Source organism: Metarhizium album (assembly GCF_000804445.1).
Source record: "Metarhizium album ARSEF 1941 chromosome Unknown scaffold_4, whole genome shotgun sequence".
Taxonomy (NCBI): domain Eukaryota; kingdom Fungi; phylum Ascomycota; class Sordariomycetes; order Hypocreales; family Clavicipitaceae; genus Metarhizium; species Metarhizium album.
In genome coordinates this window covers 90,073-111,276 of record NW_024467578.1, presented here as the reverse complement: position 1 = coordinate 111,276, position 21,204 = coordinate 90,073, and the positions used below count along the sequence as shown (strand labels likewise).

The 21,204-nt window shown below is 56.2% G+C and overlaps 10 protein-coding genes across 10 annotated transcripts; 7 read left to right on the top strand and 3 right to left on the bottom strand.

The window, feature by feature from the left end:
- Nucleotides 1–770: 770 nt before the first annotated feature.
- On the top strand, nt 771–1,886 carry MAM_02321 (PLC-like phosphodiesterase, TIM beta/alpha-barrel domain protein; the record flags this gene model as incomplete). Its single annotated transcript, XM_040821120.1, has 1 exon — nt 771–1,886. One exon carries the CDS (start codon nt 771–773, stop codon nt 1,884–1,886), a length of 1,116 nt encoding a protein of 371 aa, XP_040680534.1.
- Nucleotides 1,887–2,312: 426 nt separating this feature from the next.
- On the top strand, nt 2,313–2,868 carry MAM_02320 (uncharacterized protein; the record flags this gene model as incomplete). Its single annotated transcript, XM_040821119.1, has 4 exons — nt 2,313–2,372; nt 2,454–2,559; nt 2,622–2,724; nt 2,787–2,868. The coding sequence occupies 4 exons, from the start codon at nt 2,313–2,315 to the stop codon at nt 2,866–2,868; spliced, it is 351 nt and encodes a 116-aa protein (XP_040680533.1).
- A 262-nt stretch (nt 2,869–3,130) lies between these two features.
- MAM_02319 (DUF1682 domain protein) lies at nt 3,131–4,580 on the bottom strand (the record flags this gene model as incomplete). The annotated part of the gene is made up of 2 exons (XM_040821118.1): nt 3,131–4,359; nt 4,505–4,580. The coding sequence occupies 2 exons, from the start codon at nt 4,578–4,580 to the stop codon at nt 3,131–3,133; spliced, it is 1,305 nt and encodes a 434-aa protein (XP_040680532.1).
- Nucleotides 4,581–5,244: 664 nt separating this feature from the next.
- MAM_02318 (Protein kinase-like domain protein) lies at nt 5,245–6,919 on the top strand (the record flags this gene model as incomplete). Its single annotated transcript, XM_040821117.1, has 2 exons — nt 5,245–6,177; nt 6,245–6,919. The coding sequence occupies 2 exons, from the start codon at nt 5,245–5,247 to the stop codon at nt 6,917–6,919; spliced, it is 1,608 nt and encodes a 535-aa protein (XP_040680531.1).
- A 998-nt stretch (nt 6,920–7,917) lies between these two features.
- On the top strand, nt 7,918–9,371 carry MAM_02317 (peroxin 26; the record flags this gene model as incomplete). Its single annotated transcript, XM_040821116.1, has 2 exons — nt 7,918–8,405; nt 8,477–9,371. The coding sequence occupies 2 exons, from the start codon at nt 7,918–7,920 to the stop codon at nt 9,369–9,371; spliced, it is 1,383 nt and encodes a 460-aa protein (XP_040680530.1).
- Nucleotides 9,372–9,858: 487 nt separating this feature from the next.
- MAM_02316 (PHF5-like protein) lies at nt 9,859–10,343 on the bottom strand (the record flags this gene model as incomplete). The annotated part of the gene is made up of 3 exons (XM_040821115.1): nt 9,859–9,900; nt 10,003–10,276; nt 10,327–10,343. 3 exons carry the CDS (start codon nt 10,341–10,343, stop codon nt 9,859–9,861), a joined length of 333 nt encoding a protein of 110 aa, XP_040680529.1.
- Nucleotides 10,344–10,822: 479 nt separating this feature from the next.
- MAM_02315 (Pinin/SDK/MemA protein) lies at nt 10,823–11,891 on the top strand (the record flags this gene model as incomplete). Its single annotated transcript, XM_040821114.1, has 4 exons — nt 10,823–10,836; nt 10,924–11,353; nt 11,416–11,484; nt 11,553–11,891. 4 exons carry the CDS (start codon nt 10,823–10,825, stop codon nt 11,889–11,891), a joined length of 852 nt encoding a protein of 283 aa, XP_040680528.1.
- Nucleotides 11,892–12,973: 1,082 nt separating this feature from the next.
- MAM_02314 (epoxide hydrolase) lies at nt 12,974–13,996 on the top strand (the record flags this gene model as incomplete). The annotated part of the gene is made up of 1 exon (XM_040821113.1): nt 12,974–13,996. One exon carries the CDS (start codon nt 12,974–12,976, stop codon nt 13,994–13,996), a length of 1,023 nt encoding a protein of 340 aa, XP_040680527.1.
- A 419-nt stretch (nt 13,997–14,415) lies between these two features.
- MAM_02313 (PDZ-binding protein, CRIPT) lies at nt 14,416–14,958 on the bottom strand (the record flags this gene model as incomplete). Its single annotated transcript, XM_040821112.1, has 4 exons — nt 14,416–14,501; nt 14,549–14,622; nt 14,696–14,745; nt 14,818–14,958. 4 exons carry the CDS (start codon nt 14,956–14,958, stop codon nt 14,416–14,418), a joined length of 351 nt encoding a protein of 116 aa, XP_040680526.1.
- A 1,940-nt stretch (nt 14,959–16,898) lies between these two features.
- On the top strand, nt 16,899–21,133 carry MAM_02312 (ATPase, P-type, phospholipid-translocating, flippase; the record flags this gene model as incomplete). Its single annotated transcript, XM_040821111.1, has 3 exons — nt 16,899–20,108; nt 20,174–20,841; nt 20,953–21,133. 3 exons carry the CDS (start codon nt 16,899–16,901, stop codon nt 21,131–21,133), a joined length of 4,059 nt encoding a protein of 1,352 aa, XP_040680525.1.
- Between the last annotated feature and the right edge of the window lie 71 nt (nt 21,134–21,204).

Here is a 21,204-nt window from a genome sequence, read left to right as displayed (position 1 = left end):
AGAGGCGAGATAAAAATAGCTGCGGCATCCTCAGCCACATGGTCAAACAGCCACCCCTTGGACTGGCGGAGGAGGCGGGCTGTTTCCGATTGATGCTACTCCGTAATTAGCAATTAGTTAGTAATTGCACTTGGCGGTGCCAAGGCGCGGAGTGGACGTAATGCAGACGCCAAGTTTGCTGGTCCAGCGAAGCGTTCGTTTCGCATCGCATGGCATCGCAACGGCCGGCTCGGCGGCTGCCGTTGCTGGAGGCGCAGCGCCGCCTCCCGGACGAGGCGTCGGTCGAGGCAGGGCTGGGAGTACGGAATCGAGGACAGGACCGTGTACGGAGGATACGGAGCACCAAGCCGCTCTATTATTACCGGACAGGGCATTGCTGGGAGTCTGGGACCTTGTTAGTAATAAAAGTCGTTGTTGGCCGCTGCCTCGCTGCCTCGCCGCCTGCCTGGCTGTCCTCTCGTGGTGCCCTCTCGTGCGTCTTCCTGTAAAGTCCTTCCATTCTGTATCCAACTTGCTGCATCCACGCATCCCGACCAGGGTGCTTTCTCCCCTGCTTGTGGCCATTGTCGTTTCTGTTTCCTATATCCGTTGCGTCCCGTTCCGGCAATCGAGCTCCTCGTCTGCGACTCTCTTCCCCTGATGACGTTGCTGGCCTCGTAGCACCCGAGCCCCGTTATACCATCGATTCCCTTTGTCGATTTCTCCAGGGGGACGGCCGATTTTTACTTTCGAGGACAAGGCTCCATCGCCACGGTCCGAGACTCCGAGCCATGCTCATGCCACTGAGCCAGGTTCTCCTTGCAGTGCTGGCTGCTGGCTCTGCCCGCGCCGCTCCGCAGGCAGCCTCGACCACAGCCGCAGCTCCCTCATCGTCGTCGACGTCCTCCCCGTCTGGACAGGCGTGCAACAACTCGCCGAGCCTCTGCGGCCGTCAGTACAATGCCGTCACACACATGGGCGCCCACAACAGCGCCTTTCTGCGAGACAGCAGCACGGGCAACTCCCTCGCCGGGAACCAGTTCAGGAACGCCACGGCGGCCCTCGACGCCGGGCTACGGCTTCTCCAAGCCCAAGTCCACAAACCAAACACCACGCTGGAGCTCTGCCACACGTCGTGCAACCTGCTGGACGCGGGGCCCCTCGAGGCCTGGCTCCAGGACATCAACGCCTGGGTGGCCGCGCACCCCAGCGACGTGGTGACCCTGTTGCTCGTCAACTCGAACAGCGCGCCTGCGTCCGACTACGGCGCCGTCTTTGAAAGCGCCGGCCTGGCCAAGGTCGCATACAGGCCGCAGTCAAACGCCGCGACGTCCACTTGGCCGACCCTCCAGTCCATGATCTCGGCAGACGCCCGCGTCGTCACCTTTGTCACAAACATGGACTACTCCGCTTCCGCGCCCTACCTCCTCCCCGAGTTCGACCATGTCTTCGAGACGCCGTTCGAGGTCACCGCCCTTGACGGCTTCAACTGCACCGTCAGCCGGCCGTCGAGGGCCAGCCCGGCATCCGGCTCCCTGTCCAGCGGCTTCATGAGCCTCGTCAACCACTTCAAGTACCAGAGCCTCGTGGCCAACATCCAGGTGCCCGACGTGGGCGCCATCGACACGGTCAACAGCGCCGGCACGTCCGAGCCCGGCAACCTGGGCACGCACCTGCAGCAGTGCAGGACGGAGTGGAACAAGGCGCCCAGCTTCGTGCTCGTTGATTTCTGGGACAAGGGCGACCCCATTGCCGCCCTCGACGGCATGAACGCCGTGACTGATGCCACGGGGAGGACAAGTTCGCGCTCGGCCGGTCGGTCGGCCGGGAGCGGCCTTGCCAAGGACGAGAAGCTTGGCGCCGGGGCCTTTGTGGCCTTTGTCTCGGCCGCCTTGTTTTTGCTGTAGCCCGAGTTGGGGAATGCGCACCTTGTTTTTTTTTTTGTTCTTTTCTTTCCGGGACGGGCATGTCATTGGGGGCACGGGAGTCGGGTAGTATTTCATTAGATTGGACTGCTGGTACAAGGCATTGACCGATAACAAAACAGGCTGTCATCAGCCGCGCCGGATACAGGCAAAAAGTTTCATTCCTCGTGTGCGGCCAAGTTGCAACCAAAGTTCAAGCTTGAGACGTGTGTGCTCTGTACTCTGTACTCTGTAGCAGGCGGCGCAACGGCGAAGATGGCACCGATGCGCCGCGGGGGGTCGGTGGGGCATCAAACGGACGCGCGCGGCCACGGAAACGGAAAGTGCAGGGAAAGAAGACGGCCGCCGCACCTGCACTCCCGTCTCGCAGCCACGGCATCATCCACGACGACCACGACAACCGCGACCATGGACTACGACTCCATCCGCACGCCCGACGCGTGCTACGCCGACTTTTGTCTCATCCCGGTAACGACGCCCGTGCCGTGCGCACGCACCCGAGCCAAAGCCGTTTGTTTGGTCGCGAGCTGACTCCGCCCACCCGCGCAGGTCGGGACCGGCACCGCCTCCGTGGCACGAGAAGTCGCGCGGGTGCAGCGCGTCCTGGAAGCAAGCGGGCTCAAGTACACGCTTCACTCGGCGGGCACGACGGTCGGTAAGCCGAAGCCGCAGCCGGCCGCGTCGTCGCGCAGACTGCTGACGCAGGCAGGGCCGCAGAGGGCGGCTGGGACGACGTCATGACGGCCATTGGCAAGGCGCACGCGGCCGTGCATGAGGGGGGCGTGGCGAGGGTGCAGTCGAGCGTGCGCGTGGGCAGTCGGTACGCACGGTGCCGGGTGCTGGTTGCTGGTTGCCGGTTGCCGGTTGCTGACCTTCCTCCAGGACGGACAAGAAGCAGACGGCCGAGGACAAGGTCAGGAGGGTGGAGGACTTGTTGGGACGGGACGAGGGCGTTGGGCGTTGATCATGGCGGCCTTGGGCAGGGCAGGGCAGGGCGGGCCGGGCACTCGGAGGGAGATGTTGTCACGACTCACGACTTGCGACCTGGCCGTCACTGGCGCGGCGGGCGCACCCTGTGTCTTTCTCTCTCTCCTCTTTTCTTTAACCTAGTCAACTTGGACGCCTTTGTCGTGACAAGGCGCTACTCATCGTACGAGCGCCGGATTTTCCCACTACACACGACTCGTACACAGCCCGGTCGGGGCATCGTCGTCGCTCCATACCCATCATCCGCGCATGGTCATCTTCTTCTGGCTTCTCCGGAGCTCCTTCTCCTTCTCCTTTTCTAGATACTTCTTCTGCGCCTTGGCGTCCAGACCCTTGAGTTCGGCGTCACGCCTGGCCTTCTTGGTCTTCTCCCTCTCCAACTGACGCTCCTCGCTCTTCTCCTCCTCGGCAGCCTTCTTGATCTGGGACATCATGGCCTCGCGGGTGGCACGCACCTTCTTCAGCACCTCGGGGCGGAAACGCCCATTCTGCACCAGGAAGTCGGGCAGGCGGAGGAAGTAGGAAAAGATGGGCAGCAGCTCGTCGTAACGGCCGCCAGAGGGGAGACGGTACTTGAGGAAGATGCGCTTGCGAGGGGTGGCGTCGTCCAGCTTGACCGGCCTTTCCACCGGCTGGTCAGACACAATGAGATAGTCAAAGTTGTCCCCTGCAGCCACGGCAGCGTCAATGAGATCCTGCGTGAGCAGCCTGTCGGTGACTTCGGCGCTCTCACTCATGACAGTGAGCCAATTGGGCAGCTTCGAGTTCTCCTTGGTCGTAGTGAGAGTCACGTCGTATCGGTCTTCGCGGAGGCGCTTCATGCTTTCCTTGTGGACTAGAGCCCAGACGAACCCATCATAGTTGCTCTTGGCGTCCTTGGCACGAGACTCCTCAGAGCCGGGCAGAGAGGGGATCGTCAAGCTCTCCTTGCCGTCAAAGGGGTAAAGGAAAGCTTCCATCGTGTCGCTGGGCGCGGTGAAGGCGTCGCTGAAGAAGGATGCGGCCGTCTCGGCGAGGTTCATGACAGGGTTGAACTTTTTGGTAAGAGTGAGCTTGACGTCAACAAAGGCCGTGTTCTGTCGTCCCGTGGCGTACGTGGCGAACTCGAAAAGCGACTTCTCCTTGAGGAGAGAGTCGGGCTTGATGTCCTCGCCGTCCATGGTGGGCACGCCACGGAAGCCGACGAGAGCAAATTCCTTGCTCAGAACGGGCGCGTTGGCCCTGATCCAGGACTTGGCCCTGGAGCGGTTGGCCCGCGCACCCATCACATGGAAGAGAAAGATCAGGGCCGAGATGGCGAGGATGACACCCTCTGCCTTGAACTCGGATAACGAGTGGCGCTCGTGAACATTGTACCACTTCGTATACGGACGTGACGTGGCCGCGGCGTCAGCAGCGCCTCCTCCTATCGTCGCGACAGGAACGGGCTCGGCGACGGGATCAGGAGCTTCAGCAAAGTCGGCAAAGTCTATCAATTGGCATGATTAGCATGGGGAGGCGACGCAATGCACGCAGAAAAGCAGGGGCAAAGTCGCACCGAGTCGCACCTCAGGTTTGCGACGCAGAATCGAATGCGAGCGACGCCGGGGCCATCGCGGCAAATCAAGACTTACCCGGGTCAACCTCGGGCTTTGTGGCAGGCTCGTTGTCCTTGCCGCCGCCAAAGACGTTTTTCAAGAAGTCAGCCATGACTGGCGTGGTCGAGGCGGACGATGGAGGCGGAGGTCGAGGGGAGCGAAGAAGGAAGAGCGAGATGTAGCAGAAAGTTTCGTGATTGACAGACAAGATCCATGGTGGGTCCGCATCGTTGGCGTTTGACCGTCTGGGGCTTCCCTGCTCCGTTGGAGACGCGACAGGGATCCTGGAATAAACACCAACATTTCTTGCGAGAGAGAGAGAAAGAGAGTAGTGTGACGGGGGCAACGCCGACATGGTTTTCCAGATTGACAATCAACTCTGTCGCGACATGGCTCACAACAGCTTGTCTCGCGAGCTTGGATGTCCACCCAGCCACGCCGACGTTCTCGGTATGCTCCGTGCACAGCTCACAACATACTTAAAGGGAACAGGGAGAGGAGAAGCCCCTTTTCATCTGCAAAAGGCCAGGATATGCAACCCGTACTCTTGCTGTATTTTTACACTCTTACATTGTATCATGCACATTATCGACCCTGGCTCCACACGCCATGGCGAGCTTGAGGTACGGAGTGACGGCCAGTCAATTAATGCCAGCTACTGGACCTTCGTTGCCCCGCCAACCTCGACTCGTCCATCCACGTCGCAGGCCCTCGAGCGAACTTGGACGACACACCCGGCAATAGCAATCATGACAACCTAGCAGCCCGAAGTCGAGATGCCTCGAACAAAAGTGACGGTTAAATATGGCAAGCGGTCGACGCGGACCAAGGCCGAGCGCCTTTTCGCCGAGCTACCGCAGAGTCCTGTGCGAAGGCCGCCAGCCGTGGACATCGACGACCCTGTCGCTTTAGTTACCGGAAAGCTGTCGATAGTGCGACTAGAAGACAAGCCAAGACAGCCACGCAGATCGCCTCGAAAGAGTGTTCGGCAAAAAAACCCCATTGATGATAAGACGGACTCCTCAGACAGCCCACAAGACCCAGGCGACTCGGACTATAGAAACCCCAAGGGAGATTCTCAAGACACCGCCTCTGCGAGTAATGAAACCGGCGACGCAGATGGCCGGGAGCATCCGCCGGAAGAAACAGCTGGCGACACGTCACTACGGGTTTTGACCTGGGACGACGTTTGTCCCCTGGGGGACCGCATAGAAAAGATTGCAGAGGCCTCGTATGCAGAGGTCTACCGCGTCACAAACGAGCGGGGAACCAGTGTGATTAAGGTCATACGTTTGCCCTCACCGATCAAGCCCCAGACCAAAGCTCAGGTGCGATCCAAGCTCGTCGATGAAGAGCCCCATTCCGAGGAGGACGTCAACGGCGAGTTGCAGATATCCGAGTGGTTGGCGGACATTCCTGGATTTGTGGTGTACAAGGAGAGATATATCGTCCAAGGGAAGACGTCGAGGGCGTTGCTCGAGACGCATCAGGTGTTTCAGAGACGGATGAAGAGGAAGGACCCTGGACGGGCGCAGTTTTATCCATCACCAAGTCGGTATCTTGATGACACCAAATTTTTGGTGGTCGAGTTGGGGGATGCCGGTACGGCGTTGGAGGATTGGGAGTTGACAGATGAGCGTGAGTTGTGGGACATATTCTTCTTGGAGGCCATTGCATTGGCCAGGGCCGAGGAGATTGCCATGTTCGAGGTAAGAGAGTAATCTACGTCTTGTACAGAGCAGCAGCGGAGGTTGGTTGAGCCTGACGTCGCTGCAGCATCGGGATCTTCACGAGGGCAACTTGTGTATCAGACAAGCGCGGCCCCCGACGCCGAGGAAACCTGGGTCGCGGGGATACTTTGGCTATTCAGGCGTCGACATCACCATCCTGGACTACGGACTGTCGCGGGCCGAGGATCTGTCCATCGACTTTGCGAAGCCCATTGCCTACGACCTGGAGCGAGATCTCGGCCTGTTCACGAGCAACCATGCTGCACAGTGCAAGGTGTACCGTCAAATGCGGTCTTTTCTGCTTCGAGCAGACCGTAAATGCCTCCCTCCGGAGGCGCACAAGACTCCCTACGCCAAAGGCGTCGACGGACCACTCTGCTGGGAAGCACATGTGCCCTACACCAACGTGTTGTGGCTGGCTTATCTCTACGAGTACCTCCTTGATAACTTTCAAGGGGACCCGAAGCAGCTGGCGCGATTCCAGAAAGAAACGGCTGACATGTGGATGTACCTGAACCCCGATGCCGACGAGAGTACGCCCTGCTTCGGCGCCGCAGGGGACATTGTGTGCTTTGCTGTCGAATCAGGCTGGATTCGGGAGGAGCAGTTGCTCGGGTGTGGGGCCTCGATGATTGAGAGAGAGGACAGCATCATCGTGTCGAAGGATGAAGGGGCTGCGGACGTTCCGTCGAGGCGTTTGTCGAAGAGGCTCACGACGTGAAGGAGCGAAACAAGTGTGTGCGGTGTAGACTGACGTGAGCCGCCTTTGGTGTTTCCGCATACGGCAGCGTTGCATGGTGAAGGAATGTCTATTTTCGGTGTTTGTATATGACAAGGCAGCGTTTGAACTTATAGATACCATTCCACGGGCTGGGAGTTGAGATGGAGACTTGCTTGTTGCGTCATCTTGATAGATGTACGGGTTGGATACCATAGAAGATAGAATTGGCATTGCTGGCACTACTGCCATGTGAGGATGCACGAAAGCGAGAAGAATGCCGGCAAGTGTGGAGGAGCACGTGATGGATCGCAGAGGGTTCGCAGGAACTCTGCCCGGCGTTCAGCAAACCCGTGGCCGAGGTCAACAAGGCTAATATGATGTCTGGAACGGAACCCAAGGTAGTGAGTGCACTTACGGAGTACTTGGCATGATACATGTTTAGCGGCACGCCCCCTTTGGCGTCAGCAGCCGCCATTCATTGGCCGGCTGCCCAATAGTCGCTCCGGAGACGTGCTGAAGGCCACTGCCAATTGGCCGGGAGCTGGCCCAGACAACGATCACACTGTTTTCTCCAAAAAGCCTCGGCTCAACGCCGCCATTCCACTTCCCACTTCTGAAATCAAGTTGCCCGCTTCCACGTCCACATGTCATGTCGCGGTCCGCCATTTGATCGTCCTCATCTGTGCAGCCCTTGGCTCTGGCACGCCGTTTCCAATTCTACTCCTCTTCTTCCACTCTTGCGTCCCTTGTGATGGTGCTGCACGACATAATAGCATCATCTTCTTTGTGATACCTGCTCTTTCTTGACTCGACCAGCCCCTCCTTTTCTCCCTCAGCTTGCCATCTCCTCCGTTAGGATCCGACGGCCGTCTCGAATACGAACCGCCGCTGGAAGTCGCGCTCTCTTCCGTCTCCCATCTTCAATTCATTGCGAGCGTTACATGTCGAGGACCATGCCGAACTGGTAATCCGCTTGCCCAAGTTCTTGGTTGCCTGCCATGTCGTCGTCAGTTAATGGACCGTCCTTCGCTGCTGGCACTCCCAAAATGTCCGCGTGTGCCTCGGATGCATTCGGCCGTCACCTTCTTTCGTCGTCGCTGCAATCATCGACCATCGCGTCGAGGCATACGTCTCAAATTTCCAAGACATATCGCCAAGCCTCAACCTTGTTCCTGACGCGTCGTCTGCCCGAGGCGCTCACCACCCTAACACCGCTCATCATCCCGCCTGGTTCGGCTGATGATGGCGAGCCTGCACCTGTCGCTGGTGCTTCGAGGACCACGAGGATCAAGGTCTGGAGCTTGTTTTTGACCATTCTCAACGCCGTTTTGGAAATGGACTCCGAAGAGGGCAAGGATGCTTTTGGCAATCAGGACTGGAGGGCATTGTGCGCAAAGGTCCGTGACGGACAAGTGTGGGAGGAGGTTGTTCAGAACGGCTACCATGGACTTGAGGGCGATGTTGACTCGGACGTTGTCATCAATCTGTAGGAAATCCCCGTCCCCCTCTTCCTCTCAAGTTTGGCTGGCGCTCATGTCTAACCACGTTGCCATGAAGAGCAACTATTCTACTCGCGCACGCTCGTGACCAGATATTGAACCAGCGTCGGCTGGAGACGTATCTGGCCACCACAACTACGCCGAATCTCGACCTCGCGGGCAAACTCAACGGTTCACCTGCCCCGGGGTCGCGCTTGGGTTTGGGCTCGCGATACCGCTCACCAGCTCCAGGGACTAGCGGTGCGAACACTCCCCGTGACCTCAATGCTCGAGTCAAGATTCTTGAGCTGTATACTCTGCACGTCTTGCCGCGCAATAACGAATGGGAGTACGCGCGTGACTTTATCAGCGCAAGCTCCGTTTTGGATGACGAGCGAAGGGAGGCATTCCTCCAGGCACTCCAGAGCCTGCAAGAAGATCAGAAAGAGCGGGATCGCCTGGAAAGAGAAGAGCGCCAAAGGCAAGAAGAGGAGCTTCGTCGGGAAATCGAGGATGCCAAGCGACAACGGGCAGAAAATGAAGCCAGAGAACGAAAAAGACTTGAGGATGAGCGGGCAAGACGAGCACCTGGTGAAGTAGACTATGGCGTGGACCAGGCACATAGTTCGTCAACAAGCGGCAACAGGTCTCGTCAATCTCGCGCAACTAGACCACAACACCGGCCAAATAAGCTTTCCGCCTCATCAAGGCAGAATGGCAAGGCTATTGCACCTGCAACACTTACCGCACGAGCCACTGTGGTCATGACCAGGTTACGATCGGTGATTGAGGAACTGGCCAGGTCTTTGAACAGCAACCCAGCCTTGCTGATGAGATTCTTGGCCTTTATTGTTGGATTTTTGATCACGCTCGGCCACAAAGGCATCAGGCAACGCATCCAGCGAATATTGGGCGCTTCGTGGAATAAAGTAGTGGCCACAGCAGGCATGGGTACCAAGGTCAGCTATATTTGATTCAGACCGACTCTCGTATCATATGAATTCTTGGATTTGAGCATCATGAGGAGTTTATGGACTGTACGGGACTTTGTTTTGTGCCAACTAGGTACGCAGTGGCGCATCATCTTTTGGGCGTGACTTGACTACGCTCATACCGGGACGACATTGTCTACACGTTAGACCTGCGGCATGCTCTATGTATCTGCATGTCACTTCAATATGCAATTCGAAGATGATGCTCGAGGAGACTTGGTGAACTGTGGACATGCCTCCGTTTGATTTGCACGCAAAATGTCGTCAATGTGACACGTATCGTGACTGAAAATGGGGGAATATAGCAAACTCCTTTGACCCCAACTAGATTCCAACTTTGACAAATTTCATCCTTGCCTTGCACTCCAAAACGCCGAGTCCCTACATGTCGAGCACCACCAAGTACACGCCAGCATTACTCCCGACTATGCATCGAAACCCAATTGCCCAGACCCGGGCCACTTCAAGGCTAGTAATTTGCCGACCGATTCGTTTTCTTTTGATAGAATAGCTGCACATGACGTTAGTGTCGGACTCGTCTTGACTCGTTGCCCGCGCAGAACGGGCGAAAAAGGAAAAAATTCTGAAAAAAAAAAAAAAAACCCAAACTCACATCTGTCCTTGAACTACCCAGATTGATAATCTTGGGACAGCCGTCACGGTCCTTCTCCAAGCGCGTACACTCGAAGCAGTAAAATGCGTCGGAAATGCCTTCCCCGCCACAGACGACACACTTGTTCTGGTAGTTGCCGAAGCTGCACTCGTCGCAGATGCGCACGAGAGTAGTAGGGCGCACGTAGGAGTCGCAGACGGGGCATTTGCCGTCGCATTTGTCGCAGAGGCGGCCGATGGCGATGCCCGATTGCTTGCGGCACATGACGAGGTCGCTGGGTGGCGATTGTTAGCTCTGCGAGCCCCGCGTGGGACGGAGACTTACGGATGATGGCGGGACATGGTGGCGGTTGGCCGGGCGTGACGACGACAGTGAAATAGGTAGATGTAGAGGTGTTATGTATATCGAGTATTTGCACAATTGGGAGGGATGGGTTTCGACCTTTTCTTCATGCTCAGCCTTGCGTGGCGTGGCGAGCGGTTGCTAGAGGATTCGGCGACGCAACCACCGACCGGCTGGCCAATCATGTCATTGCACCGGGCGGCGGCAGCTGGCAGCTGCCCTGGGCAGGCAGGCAAGGCCCCACTTTGTGCACCCCGTTGGCGACACTGTGCGAGACCGGGGGGGGGGGGGGGCCTGTTTGAACGGATTGTTGTTCCTGTGCCGCCGACGAGCTCGTCAGTCCCAGCGTCACGAACACATGCGCATCCACGGGGCGAGCCTGAAGGGTACAGATGGGAACATGCCCCCTTCCCGCGATTAACGGCAGCGGTTTTGATTTGGAATACTCTGTACATGCGACAGTGCAGAGGACCGGCCCATGGCTACGGAGACGTACGTGCAGCTTCGTGTCCTGAGAGATCTTCACCACTAGTTTTTTTTTTTTTTCCAGAACCTAACCTTGTGCGAAAACGACAGTAGCATCCCCCCAGCGGTGGGCGGATCGCCAACGCCGGAAGACAGGAGATCCCGTCACGAGGACGTACCTCTAAAGCGAAAGGCATCGCTTGCTGACGACGACGGTGACTCGTCCTTCACCAAACGCCAGCGACAGGACGACGACGGCTCCCCGCCGCGCCGCAGACCACCTGTCCAGGAAACAGCCCATGAAAGAAGGGCATCCGCGACGCAGGAGGAAAAGAAGCGGGGGAAACGGCTGTTCGGGGGTCTCCTGAGCACGCTCAGCCAGACAAGCACGAACTCGCAGCACAAACGACGACAGGAGATCGAACGGAAACAGCAGGAACGCATACAGAAGCAGAGAGATGAGGAGGACAAGAAACGGGCAGACAAGGTGGCGAGGATAAAGGAGACGAGGATCGTGCAACAGATTGACTTTGAGGAGCAGGTGGTGAGTGGTGACATGGCGGGGAGGGCAAAGGGCCAATGCTGACCTCACCTACTGGGTGCTAGATGCGGAACAAACACTCCAAGCTGTTAGCCCTGGCGGAATTCTTAAAGACAAAGTCACAGCCTTCTATTGTGAGTCGGGTGTGCTACATGCTGCGTCCGGCTTTTGCGCGTGTGGGACAGGCTGACGCCCAAATTAGTATTACTTGCCGTGGAAAAGAAGCGCGGACCAGGAAGACCTCATCGACGATCAGGTTCGGTCCGCAAAGGCCACGATAGCCAAGGAAGAGGAGGAGTTCAAGACGAAGAAAGAGCGCCATTTAAGTCGGTACCAGCCGCGCCGATTATCGTCAGACGGGGAGAAGGGAGACGCCATGGGAGGATTGGCAGCTACAGATGCGGGCGAGAAGCACGGCGAGGGACGGCGCGAGCAGGAGCTGGTCGGCAGGGACGAAGACAAGTCGGCGCATCATGACGATCCACACGACGAGTCGGGGGACGTGGTGGTGGAGGCCGATGAGGACACTGTCATTTACTAGGGAGCTGGAAAACCAAGGCGTTGCGCGTTTCGACACGCCTATTTGTATTATACGGCATTGCTCGAGGATCACTCCAGCTAGGCGTTTTGTCAGGACGGTGTCCCGGTGGTGTTATGGACTCGGGACCGTTGCGGCTAGCTACCAAGCAGCAGGGTTAGTAAGTCCATCGTGGTAGGTAGTTTGGAGCCTCGTCCTCGTCGATGCACAATCTGGAATCCGGATGGGCACGGTGTGTAAACCGCAGCATTTGGCATCGCATCGTCCCGGCTCCCGACTCCCGACTCCCGACTCCCGACTCTCGACTCTCGACTCTCCTACTGCCTACTCCGTACTCCGTACTCCCCTTTTGATGTTGCCCGACCCCAAGAACATGCATGTCTCACGTGCAGCTTGAGCAACGTTCGTGGCCAACTCCAAGATTAAGACTGGGCAGCCTCGGCCCTCGACGAGCGTATCGCAGCCGTCGACAGCAACCTGGGGCCAGATCAAGGTGAAAAGAGAACAGAGACCAATCGCCCGACGCTGCCCCCAAATACTACATTACATACATACAGCAAGCAGGCAAAGCCATCAAAGCCCGGCCGTCCCGACTTCCCCCCCCCCTTTGGCTGGCGTGCAGGCGGTGTTTAGCATTCATCCGGTTTCCGATCCCTGAGAAACAACCCGCCCGCGTCACCGTCACCCGGCTTTTCAATGGTCTATAGCCCCATCTACCTAGGTATATTCTCGACATAACTCATAGCACCACGGGCTCCAAGAGCTACAATGGGAATCGAATTTGTCTCGTCGAACGCTTTGGCCAGCGAACACGGACGGCACCGCGATGCGGGGAAGCAGCCAGGGGTGGAGGGGCCGCGAGGTAAACTCAGATTGTTAGTCGTTTCGTTCGGCCAGCTTACTGAACGAGTTCGTGTAGTCTTGCGGGAGCACCACGCCCGTCTTGCTGTACAATGTCCGCTTCGCCTTCGCGCCACCAGCCCGGACCGCCCTCGCCTATATAAGGCCGTGTGCCCGTATCCGCCGTCGCAGCGAGTCCCTCCTCCACGGGGCTCCTGCGCCGAGCCTCTGACACGACCAACGCCATGACGTCTAAACTTGTCCCCGACGACCCGCGGGTTCGCGAGGAGACAGTCTCCGTCCGCGGCAAGCGGTACAACTACATCCTCGGGGAGCCGGACTCGCCCCCCGTCGAGACCGTCTTCCTCATCCACGGCTTCCCCGACATGAATTTCGGCTGGCGCTGCCAGATCCCGTACCTGGTGTCGCTCGGCCTGCGGGTCGTGGCTCCCAACATGCTCGGGTACGCGGGGACCTCGCGGCCGGACGACCTGGCCCAGTTCTCGCACAAGAGCATCTCGGCGGACTTGAAAGAGCTGGCGGCCAGCTTCGTCGGCCAGGACGGCCAGATCATCCTTGGCGGCCACGACTGGGGCGGCGCTCTGGTCTGGCGGACCGTCCTGTGGCACCCGGAGCTCGTCAAGGCCGTCTTCAGCGTGTGCACGCCCTTTGCGCCCCCGAACCCCGTCTGGATCCCGCTCGAGGACCACATCGCCGCTGGGCGGCTCACAAACTTCAAGTACCAGCTGCAGCTTGCAGGGCCCCATGTCGAGAGGGAGCTGGGGAGCGAGGAGAAGGTGCGGCATTTCCTCAACGCCATGTTCGGCGGTAGGGGGAAAGACGGGAAGACGGGCTTCTCTACAAGCGAGGGCGTGCTTCTGGACGACCTGGCGGCCTTGGGACCCTCACCGCTGGTTTCCGAGGAGGAGCTGGATCATTATGCTTGCCGGTACATGCTGCAGAGCGCGCCGCCGATGAGGGGCCCGCTGAATTGGTATAGGACAAGGAGGATCAACTATGAGGAGGAACTGGCCTTGACCAAGGACTTCAAGCCTATTGAGACGCCGGCCTTGTTTATCGGCGCGACGAATGATTCCGCGTTGCCGCCGGCCATGGCGGCTGGTATGGGGAAGTGGTTTAAGGATTTGACGAGGGCTGAGGTCGAGGCCTCGCACTGGGCCTTGACGCAGACGCCGGATGACGTGAATAGTTTGATTGGAGCGTGGTTGGGCAAGGTTTTGGGCGGGGCTGTGAAGGCTTCCTTGTAGGCGGCGTGTTATGATGATGACGACTGAACAGTTTGTGAATACATAGTTTGAGTGTGAAATTGCGCCTACGAGTCTAGTGTCTTGTGGAGCTCGTATTGATGCCGGATTTTATATAACACAATCTTGTGTGCCACGTTGGCTGTGGGGGTCCTTGAGACTTTGGAAGGTATAATAAAAAGACGTGCCGTGTCGGTTTGATCTCTAATCGTGACTGGGGCCGACCCGGCCGCCTTTGCCTTGGGCACTCGTGGGATGACATTGATACGCCGGCCGATCGCTGACCCGTTCATTGCTGGCATATCATGTCTCTGCGCCATGTGGCGGCTCACGATGCTGATAGCCCGAGGCTTGCAGAGCGCCACTGCTCCGCTAGCGGGACATTGATGTGCGAAAGGAGATTGGCCACCGTTCTATCCAGCTCACTTCAGAGTGAACTTCTGGCCTGTGACCGATGGAGCGGCATCAGCCTTCTTTTTCTTATTTGGCTTCCCACACATAGCACAGGCTGTCAAAACGTTAGCCGCATCACGCATGGCTGCTGTGAGAACATACAGTCATTTTTATACGCGCATGTCTGGCAAAGACTGTGACCCTGTGACACCGTTGCCTTGCATTTTGTGCACGAGCTTCAGGCAGTTCATCAGCGCTACCGTGGTACGGACAAAAATAATAGCTAGAGACGCAATCTTTGGGACGTACCTTGAGTACTGGGCGTAAGGATTCTTGGCAGTTTTTGACAAAAGTTTGCTCTATCAAAATGGTCAGTCTCGATATCGCCATAGTTTTGCAAAATATCGGTAGAATGGTGGAGTAACCTTTACGACACCGCTTTGTCCAATAGTGGTCGACCTTGGCTTTGAAGAGGATGCTGCGGGGGAGCCGTAGTACATTTCACTCTTCTTCTTGACATCGGGAGTGGCCAGCGTCGTCTTGGACAGTTTCTGGCACTTGGTGCAGACCATGGTGAGCAACGACGTAGTTGAGAAGCTGTTCTTCTTCGGTACAAAGGGATGATGGCGGCAAGGGAATTAAACTTGGTTGATCAGATGATGACGGCATCTGGCGGAGAGGCCGGGTAGGAAACAATGCGTTGATGGCGACGAAACGTGGAATGGTTCAGGATGGGGATGGTTGGCGATTCGGAATTGCTCGAGGCACCGTTTGCTGTTCTTCTCTAGAGTTTGACCAACGTCAAGTAAAGACTGGTGTTGTTTGGACACGTGCTTCCCAGTTTTCAGGCCTTGGGTGTGTAACTGTGCGCAGCCGGCGTCGCAAAGCAACAAAGTTGTCTTGGTTGACGTTGGCAATGCAGTCAGGCTGCGTTTCACCTAGGTCAACCGCTATCACGGCCTCCCGTCGTTTGACAGGCAAATCAAAGGCGCACGGCTATCGGCTTTATTGGGCTGGGTCCTGCTGTCTGCGGCTGAGAAGGGACCGAACAATGGACGTTGAGCAGATGTCGTCACCCGTGGTGGTCACTGGTGAGGATGCAGCCGGGTAGGCTGCTTTTCGGATTTGATGTTGGTTGATGACATTAAGCGGTTTGTTCGATGCTGACTTGATAAGAACCTGGTTACTTATTAGCTAAGCTTGGCTTTGGGAAATACTAACTGGTTTGCCAACCGGCCCACCTGCGAGGTGGCAGGTGGCGGGAACCTAGCAGACACTCCGCACCTTTCCGGTGGGACTGTCAGGCCAAGCCAAGTATTAAATGGGTGGCGCAGTACCCAGTTCGTGGACCTGTCATGAAAGAAAAAAAAAAGCTCCAAAATCTTAGAGTAGACAACAATCATTCAGCGTAGACGCCGGAAACCGCTCGATTCATTGTGTTTGCACTAGTTTAACCGTGAACAAAGAACAAAGGATGAAGCACGCATACTAGACATTTGCAGAGCTAAGAACCGCGGTACCTAGGAACTTGAAGGGGGACTTACACCTGGGGTAAAGTCAAGTACCTACTCCGTACTTACTTAGGTGCCCTATCTACTGATTGGCACCTGGGTTTTGTACTTAGGCGCCCGGCGGTCAAGTCAAGTCTGGCACCACCCGACGTTCCACAGGGGACACGAATTCCCAGGTCTGCGCCCCCCTTCTTCTTCAATAGGGGTGGCGACAGCAGGCGGTGGCTGTGCAGTGCCGACTTGTTCTGCACGTTTCGTGTTCAAAGCTTCAAACAGTTCGTTCAACGTTGCTTTCTTTTTGAACGCAAGTGCAGCTACTCCGTACTACTTCGTAGGTGTCTAACGTTTCCCTGGTCTACGGGGCGCAATCCCCGCGTCCCCGTGCTTCCGCCAGGGCTCTTTCCTTCCAAGCCCCTACAAGTACTCCGTATCGTCCTAGGTACTTGAGTAAGTACCTAGGTAGCTAGGTATGTTCTCAAGTAGTGCGTGTTGGGTACCTTCTTAAGTACCTACTTAAGTACCCAGGCACTCACTTACAGGCGCCTGGGACAAACGAGTCGGCGGGCGACCGGTAAGCGATTCCAAGGCCACAGTGGTTCTGGTACTCGGTCAAGCACCCACCCCATGACTGTTGGTCCCGGCCATGTGTACTTGCGGGTACGGAGTAACAATGGTGTTTTGTGTTTTACTGCTCCTCCAACTTTAGCAGCTGTCAGCTTCCAACCACGATTCCTCGTTGCCGGCTTTGGCCTCCCATTCGCATCGCCATCACTATTACTATCGGCATTCCCCCGTTCATTACTCAATACACTCCTTAAGTCGGACGTCTTCTTATCTCCTCCAGCTGCCTATGCTATCCGGCCTGCGATCCCATCAACGCCCCCGGGGAATAATCCAACCCCCTCGCTCGTCTCCTGTGTGTTCCCGACACAATACCCCAACCCGCATGCGCGACATTTCCGAACCCTGCCTGACTGCTTGAGCATTGCTCACCATCCAGCATGGCTGGAAGACCGACAGGGGATCGCCACGGAGGGTCCTCTGGGAATCGCGATGACCTGCTGCTGGATCTGGACAATGACCAGCCAGTATATGGCAGTGGCCAGAGATCCGCCTTGAACGACGACGATTTGATGCGACGCTACTCCCACGACCAAGAAGAGCCCCAAAGCAGACCCTCAGTATCCTACGATGACTTCGTCGGCGCACCAACCTCTGCAACTCACTCTGGTTCCCGTGGCCTGGCCCCCCCAGCCCAGGCCAGTGCTTCTCCCTATATGAACAGGCAATACAGTCAGACCTCGGAGCTGGGCAACTACCAGCGATATGCCGACGATTTTGAAGACTATCCTGTCGATAACGAGCCGTACTACCCACATGGGGGTCCAATTCCTACAAACGCCCGCTCAACGACAGCCAGGACTAATGCCAGAAATCGGAACAGCGTCTTGAGCTTGGGAGGTGGCTTTTTTGGTCGAGTCAAGAATAAACTCGGCATGGGCCAGGGATACTCAGAGATGGACTTGCCACTGACAGAAGGGGGCCACGAACGTGGAGCTTCGTCCGGAAGTTCGCCACCAGATCAAAAGACCAAAGGGTTTGACATGGGCAATTTCAAGTTTGGTTTTGGCCGCGGCAAGCCAGATCCCTCTACTCTCGGTCCTCGTATCATCCATCTTAACAACCCGCCAGCTAATTCCGCCAACAAGTACGTCGATAATCACATCTCGACTGCCAAGTACAACATTGCTACTTTCCTCCCAAAGTTTCTCCTGGAACAGTTTTCCAAGTTTGCCAACATCTTTTTCTTGTTCACGGCTGGCTTGCAGCAGATCCCTGGTCTCTCGCCGACTAACCGATATACGACTATTGCTCCTCTTCTCATCGTGCTTTTGATTTCTGCGGGTAAGGAATTAGTGGAAGATTACCGCCGAAAACAAGCAGACAACGCCCTGAATACGTCCAAGGCCCGAGTCTTGCGCGGATCCAGCTTTACTGAAACGAACTGGATTAACGTAGCGGTTGGAGACATTGTGCGTGTGGAGTCAGAGGAGCCATTCCCTGCCGACTTGGTTCTCTTGGCTAGTTCTGAGCCCGAGGGTCTCTGTTATATTGAAACAGCCAATTTGGATGGCGAGACGAACTTGAAGATCAAGCAGGCACTACCCGAGACTTCGTCCATGGTATCGTCAAGCGAACTGAGCAGACTTGGTGGGAGAATCAAGTCTGAACAACCGAACAGCAGCCTATACACTTATGAGGCAACGTTGACGATGCAAATTGGCGGGGGTGAGAAGGAACTGGCGCTCAATCCTGAGCAACTTCTCCTTCGAGGTGCGACCCTCCGAAATACGCCCTGGATCCACGGTGTTGTCGTCTTTACCGGTCACGAGACGAAGCTTATGAGAAATGCGACTGCCACTCCCATCAAACGGACCAAGGTCGAAAAGAAGCTCAACTGGCTCGTTCTGGTACTCATCGGTATGCTTTTGGCGCTCAGTGTGGTTTGCACTGTTGGAGACCTCATCATGCGTGGCGTCAGAGGCGGTTCCCTTGGCTATCTTTATCTGGACAAGATTGACAACGCTGGTACTGTGGTTAAGACCTTTGCCAGAGACATGGTCACATACTGGGTCTTGTTCTCATCTCTGGTTCCTATTTCTCTCTTCGTCACGGTGGAGCTCGTCAAATACTGGCACGGCATTCTCATCAACGACGATCTTGACATGTACTACGACAAGGTTGATACGCCGGCGACTTGTCGAACGTCCAGCTTGGTTGAAGAGCTGGGCATGGTCGAGTTTGTCTTCTCTGACAAGACGGGCACTCTTACGTGTAACCAGATGGAGTTCAAGCAGTGCACAATTGCCGGTCTTCAATACGCCGATGACGTCCCGGAGGACCGCCGCGCAACTGGACCTGAAGATGATCAGGGCATTCACAACTTTGAAAGGCTACGAACCAACTTGAAAAATGGCCACGACACCGCAATGGCCATTGATCACTTTCTCATCCTCCTTGCAACCTGCCATACTGTGATTCCCGAAATGGACGAAAAGGGACGCGTCAAGTACCAGGCTGCGTCTCCTGATGAAGGCGCCTTGGTGCAGGGAGCTGTTGATCTTGGTTATCGTTTCACGGCACGGAAACCGAGGTCGGTCATCATCGAAGTCGGTGGCCAAGAGTTGGAATATGAGCTTTTGGCAGTCTGCGAGTTCAACTCGACGCGTAAAAGAATGTCGGCAATTTACCGGTGCCCAGATGGCAAAGTTCGAATCTACTGCAAAGGCGCTGATACGGTTATTTTGGAACGTCTCAACAACCAGAACCCCCATGTTGAGGCGACAGGCCGGCATCTAGAAGAATACGCATTAGAGGGTCTCCGCACACTCTGTCTAGCCATGCGCGAGGTGCCTGAAGCGGAATTTGCCGAATGGCAACGGATATTTGATGCTGCCTCAACGACTGTGGGAGGAACACGTGCCGAAGAGCTGGACAAGGCTGCGGAGATTATCGAGCACAGCTTCTTCTTGCTCGGTGCCACAGCCATCGAGGATCGCCTTCAAGACGGGGTTCCTGAAACCATTCACACCCTGCAGGAGGCCAACATCAAGGTCTGGGTTCTCACTGGAGATCGGCAGGAGACTGCCATCAATATTGGTATGAGTTGCAAGCTTCTTAGCGAAGATATGACGCTTTTGATTGTGAACGAGGAGAATGTCGCCGCGACACGAGACAACATTCAGAATAAGCTGGATACCATCAGAACCCAGGCCGAGAGTAGTCTAGAGTTGGAGACACTTGCACTGGTCATCGACGGCAAGTCGTTGACATATGCTCTAGAGAAGGACCTCGAGAAGCTGTTCCTGGAGCTTGCCATCATGTGCAAGGCCGTCATCTGCTGCCGCGTGTCGCCGCTGCAAAAGGCCCTCGTTGTAAAGTTGGTCAAGAAGTATCAGAAAGACTCGATCCTCCTCGCCATTGGCGATGGAGCCAACGATGTTTCTATGATCCAGGCCGCCCATATTGGTGTTGGTATCAGTGGCATGGAAGGCTTGCAGGCTGCACGCAGCGCAGACGTCGCCATTGCCCAATTCAGATATCTTCGCAAGCTACTGCTCGTCCACGGCGCATGGAGCTACCAGCGTGTGAGCAAGACGATTTTGTTTTCATTTTACAAGAATATAACTCTGTATCTGACGCAATTTTGGGTACGTATAGCCTCGAGACATTGGGAAGTGAAACGAGGCTCGCTAACCGCTACTGTGCTTTCCAGTTCACCTTTCAAAATGTATTCTCCGGACAGGTCATTTACGAGTCATGGACGCTGTCGTTCTACAACGTCTTCTACACCGTCCTCCCACCCCTTGCCTTGGGCATTCTCGACCAATACATCTCGGCACGTCTCCTCGACAGATACCCCCAGCTGTACGGCATGGGTCAGACAAATTCCTGTTTCAAGTTGAAGACGTTTGCGCAGTGGATCGCCAACGCCTTTTACCACTCCATTATTCTCTACATCTGGGCAGAACTCTTCTGGTACGGAGATCTGATTCAAGGGGACGGCAGGATTGCAGGCCACTGGGTCTGGGGAACCGCTCTGTATGGTGCAGTCCTCTTGACGGTCCTAGGCAAAGCTGCGCTTGTTACCAACAACTGGACCAAATACCACGTGCTGGCCATTCCCGGCAGCATGGCCATTTGGTACATTTTCATTGCCGCCTACGGCACGGTGGCGCCCAAGGTTAATTTTTCCATGGAGTACCACGGTGTCGTTCCACGGCTGTACGCCAGCCCAGTCTTCTGGCTCCAGACTGTCGTCATGGCCGTCATGTGCCTGCTACGTGATTTCGTCTGGAAGTACGTCAAACGCATGTACCTCCCACGCTCGTATCACCACATCCAAGAGATTCAAAAGTACAACATTCAGGATTACCGACCAAGGTACGTGACTACTTCTTTGTTTGCCACGAGGTTTTGCCCGTGGTGGGGGGCGCACCTCATTCCGTGCCCAGGGGCAGCCGCGAAATACACGATTCTGACACGTGCCTTCAGAATGGAGCAATTTCAAAAAGCCATCCGGAAAGTTCGACAAGCGCAGCGATTGCGAACGCAGCGTGGCTATGCTTTTTCGCAGGCCGACGAGAGCCAGACACGCGTGCTGCAAGCCTACGACACGACCAAACACCGAGGTCGTTACGGAGAGATGGCGAGCTCAAGAACAGCAGCTCGATAACAAGACACACACGCAGTCAAACAAGGGCCGTGCTTTTTGCGACGGGACAGCGTAATTTTTTTTCCATTTCT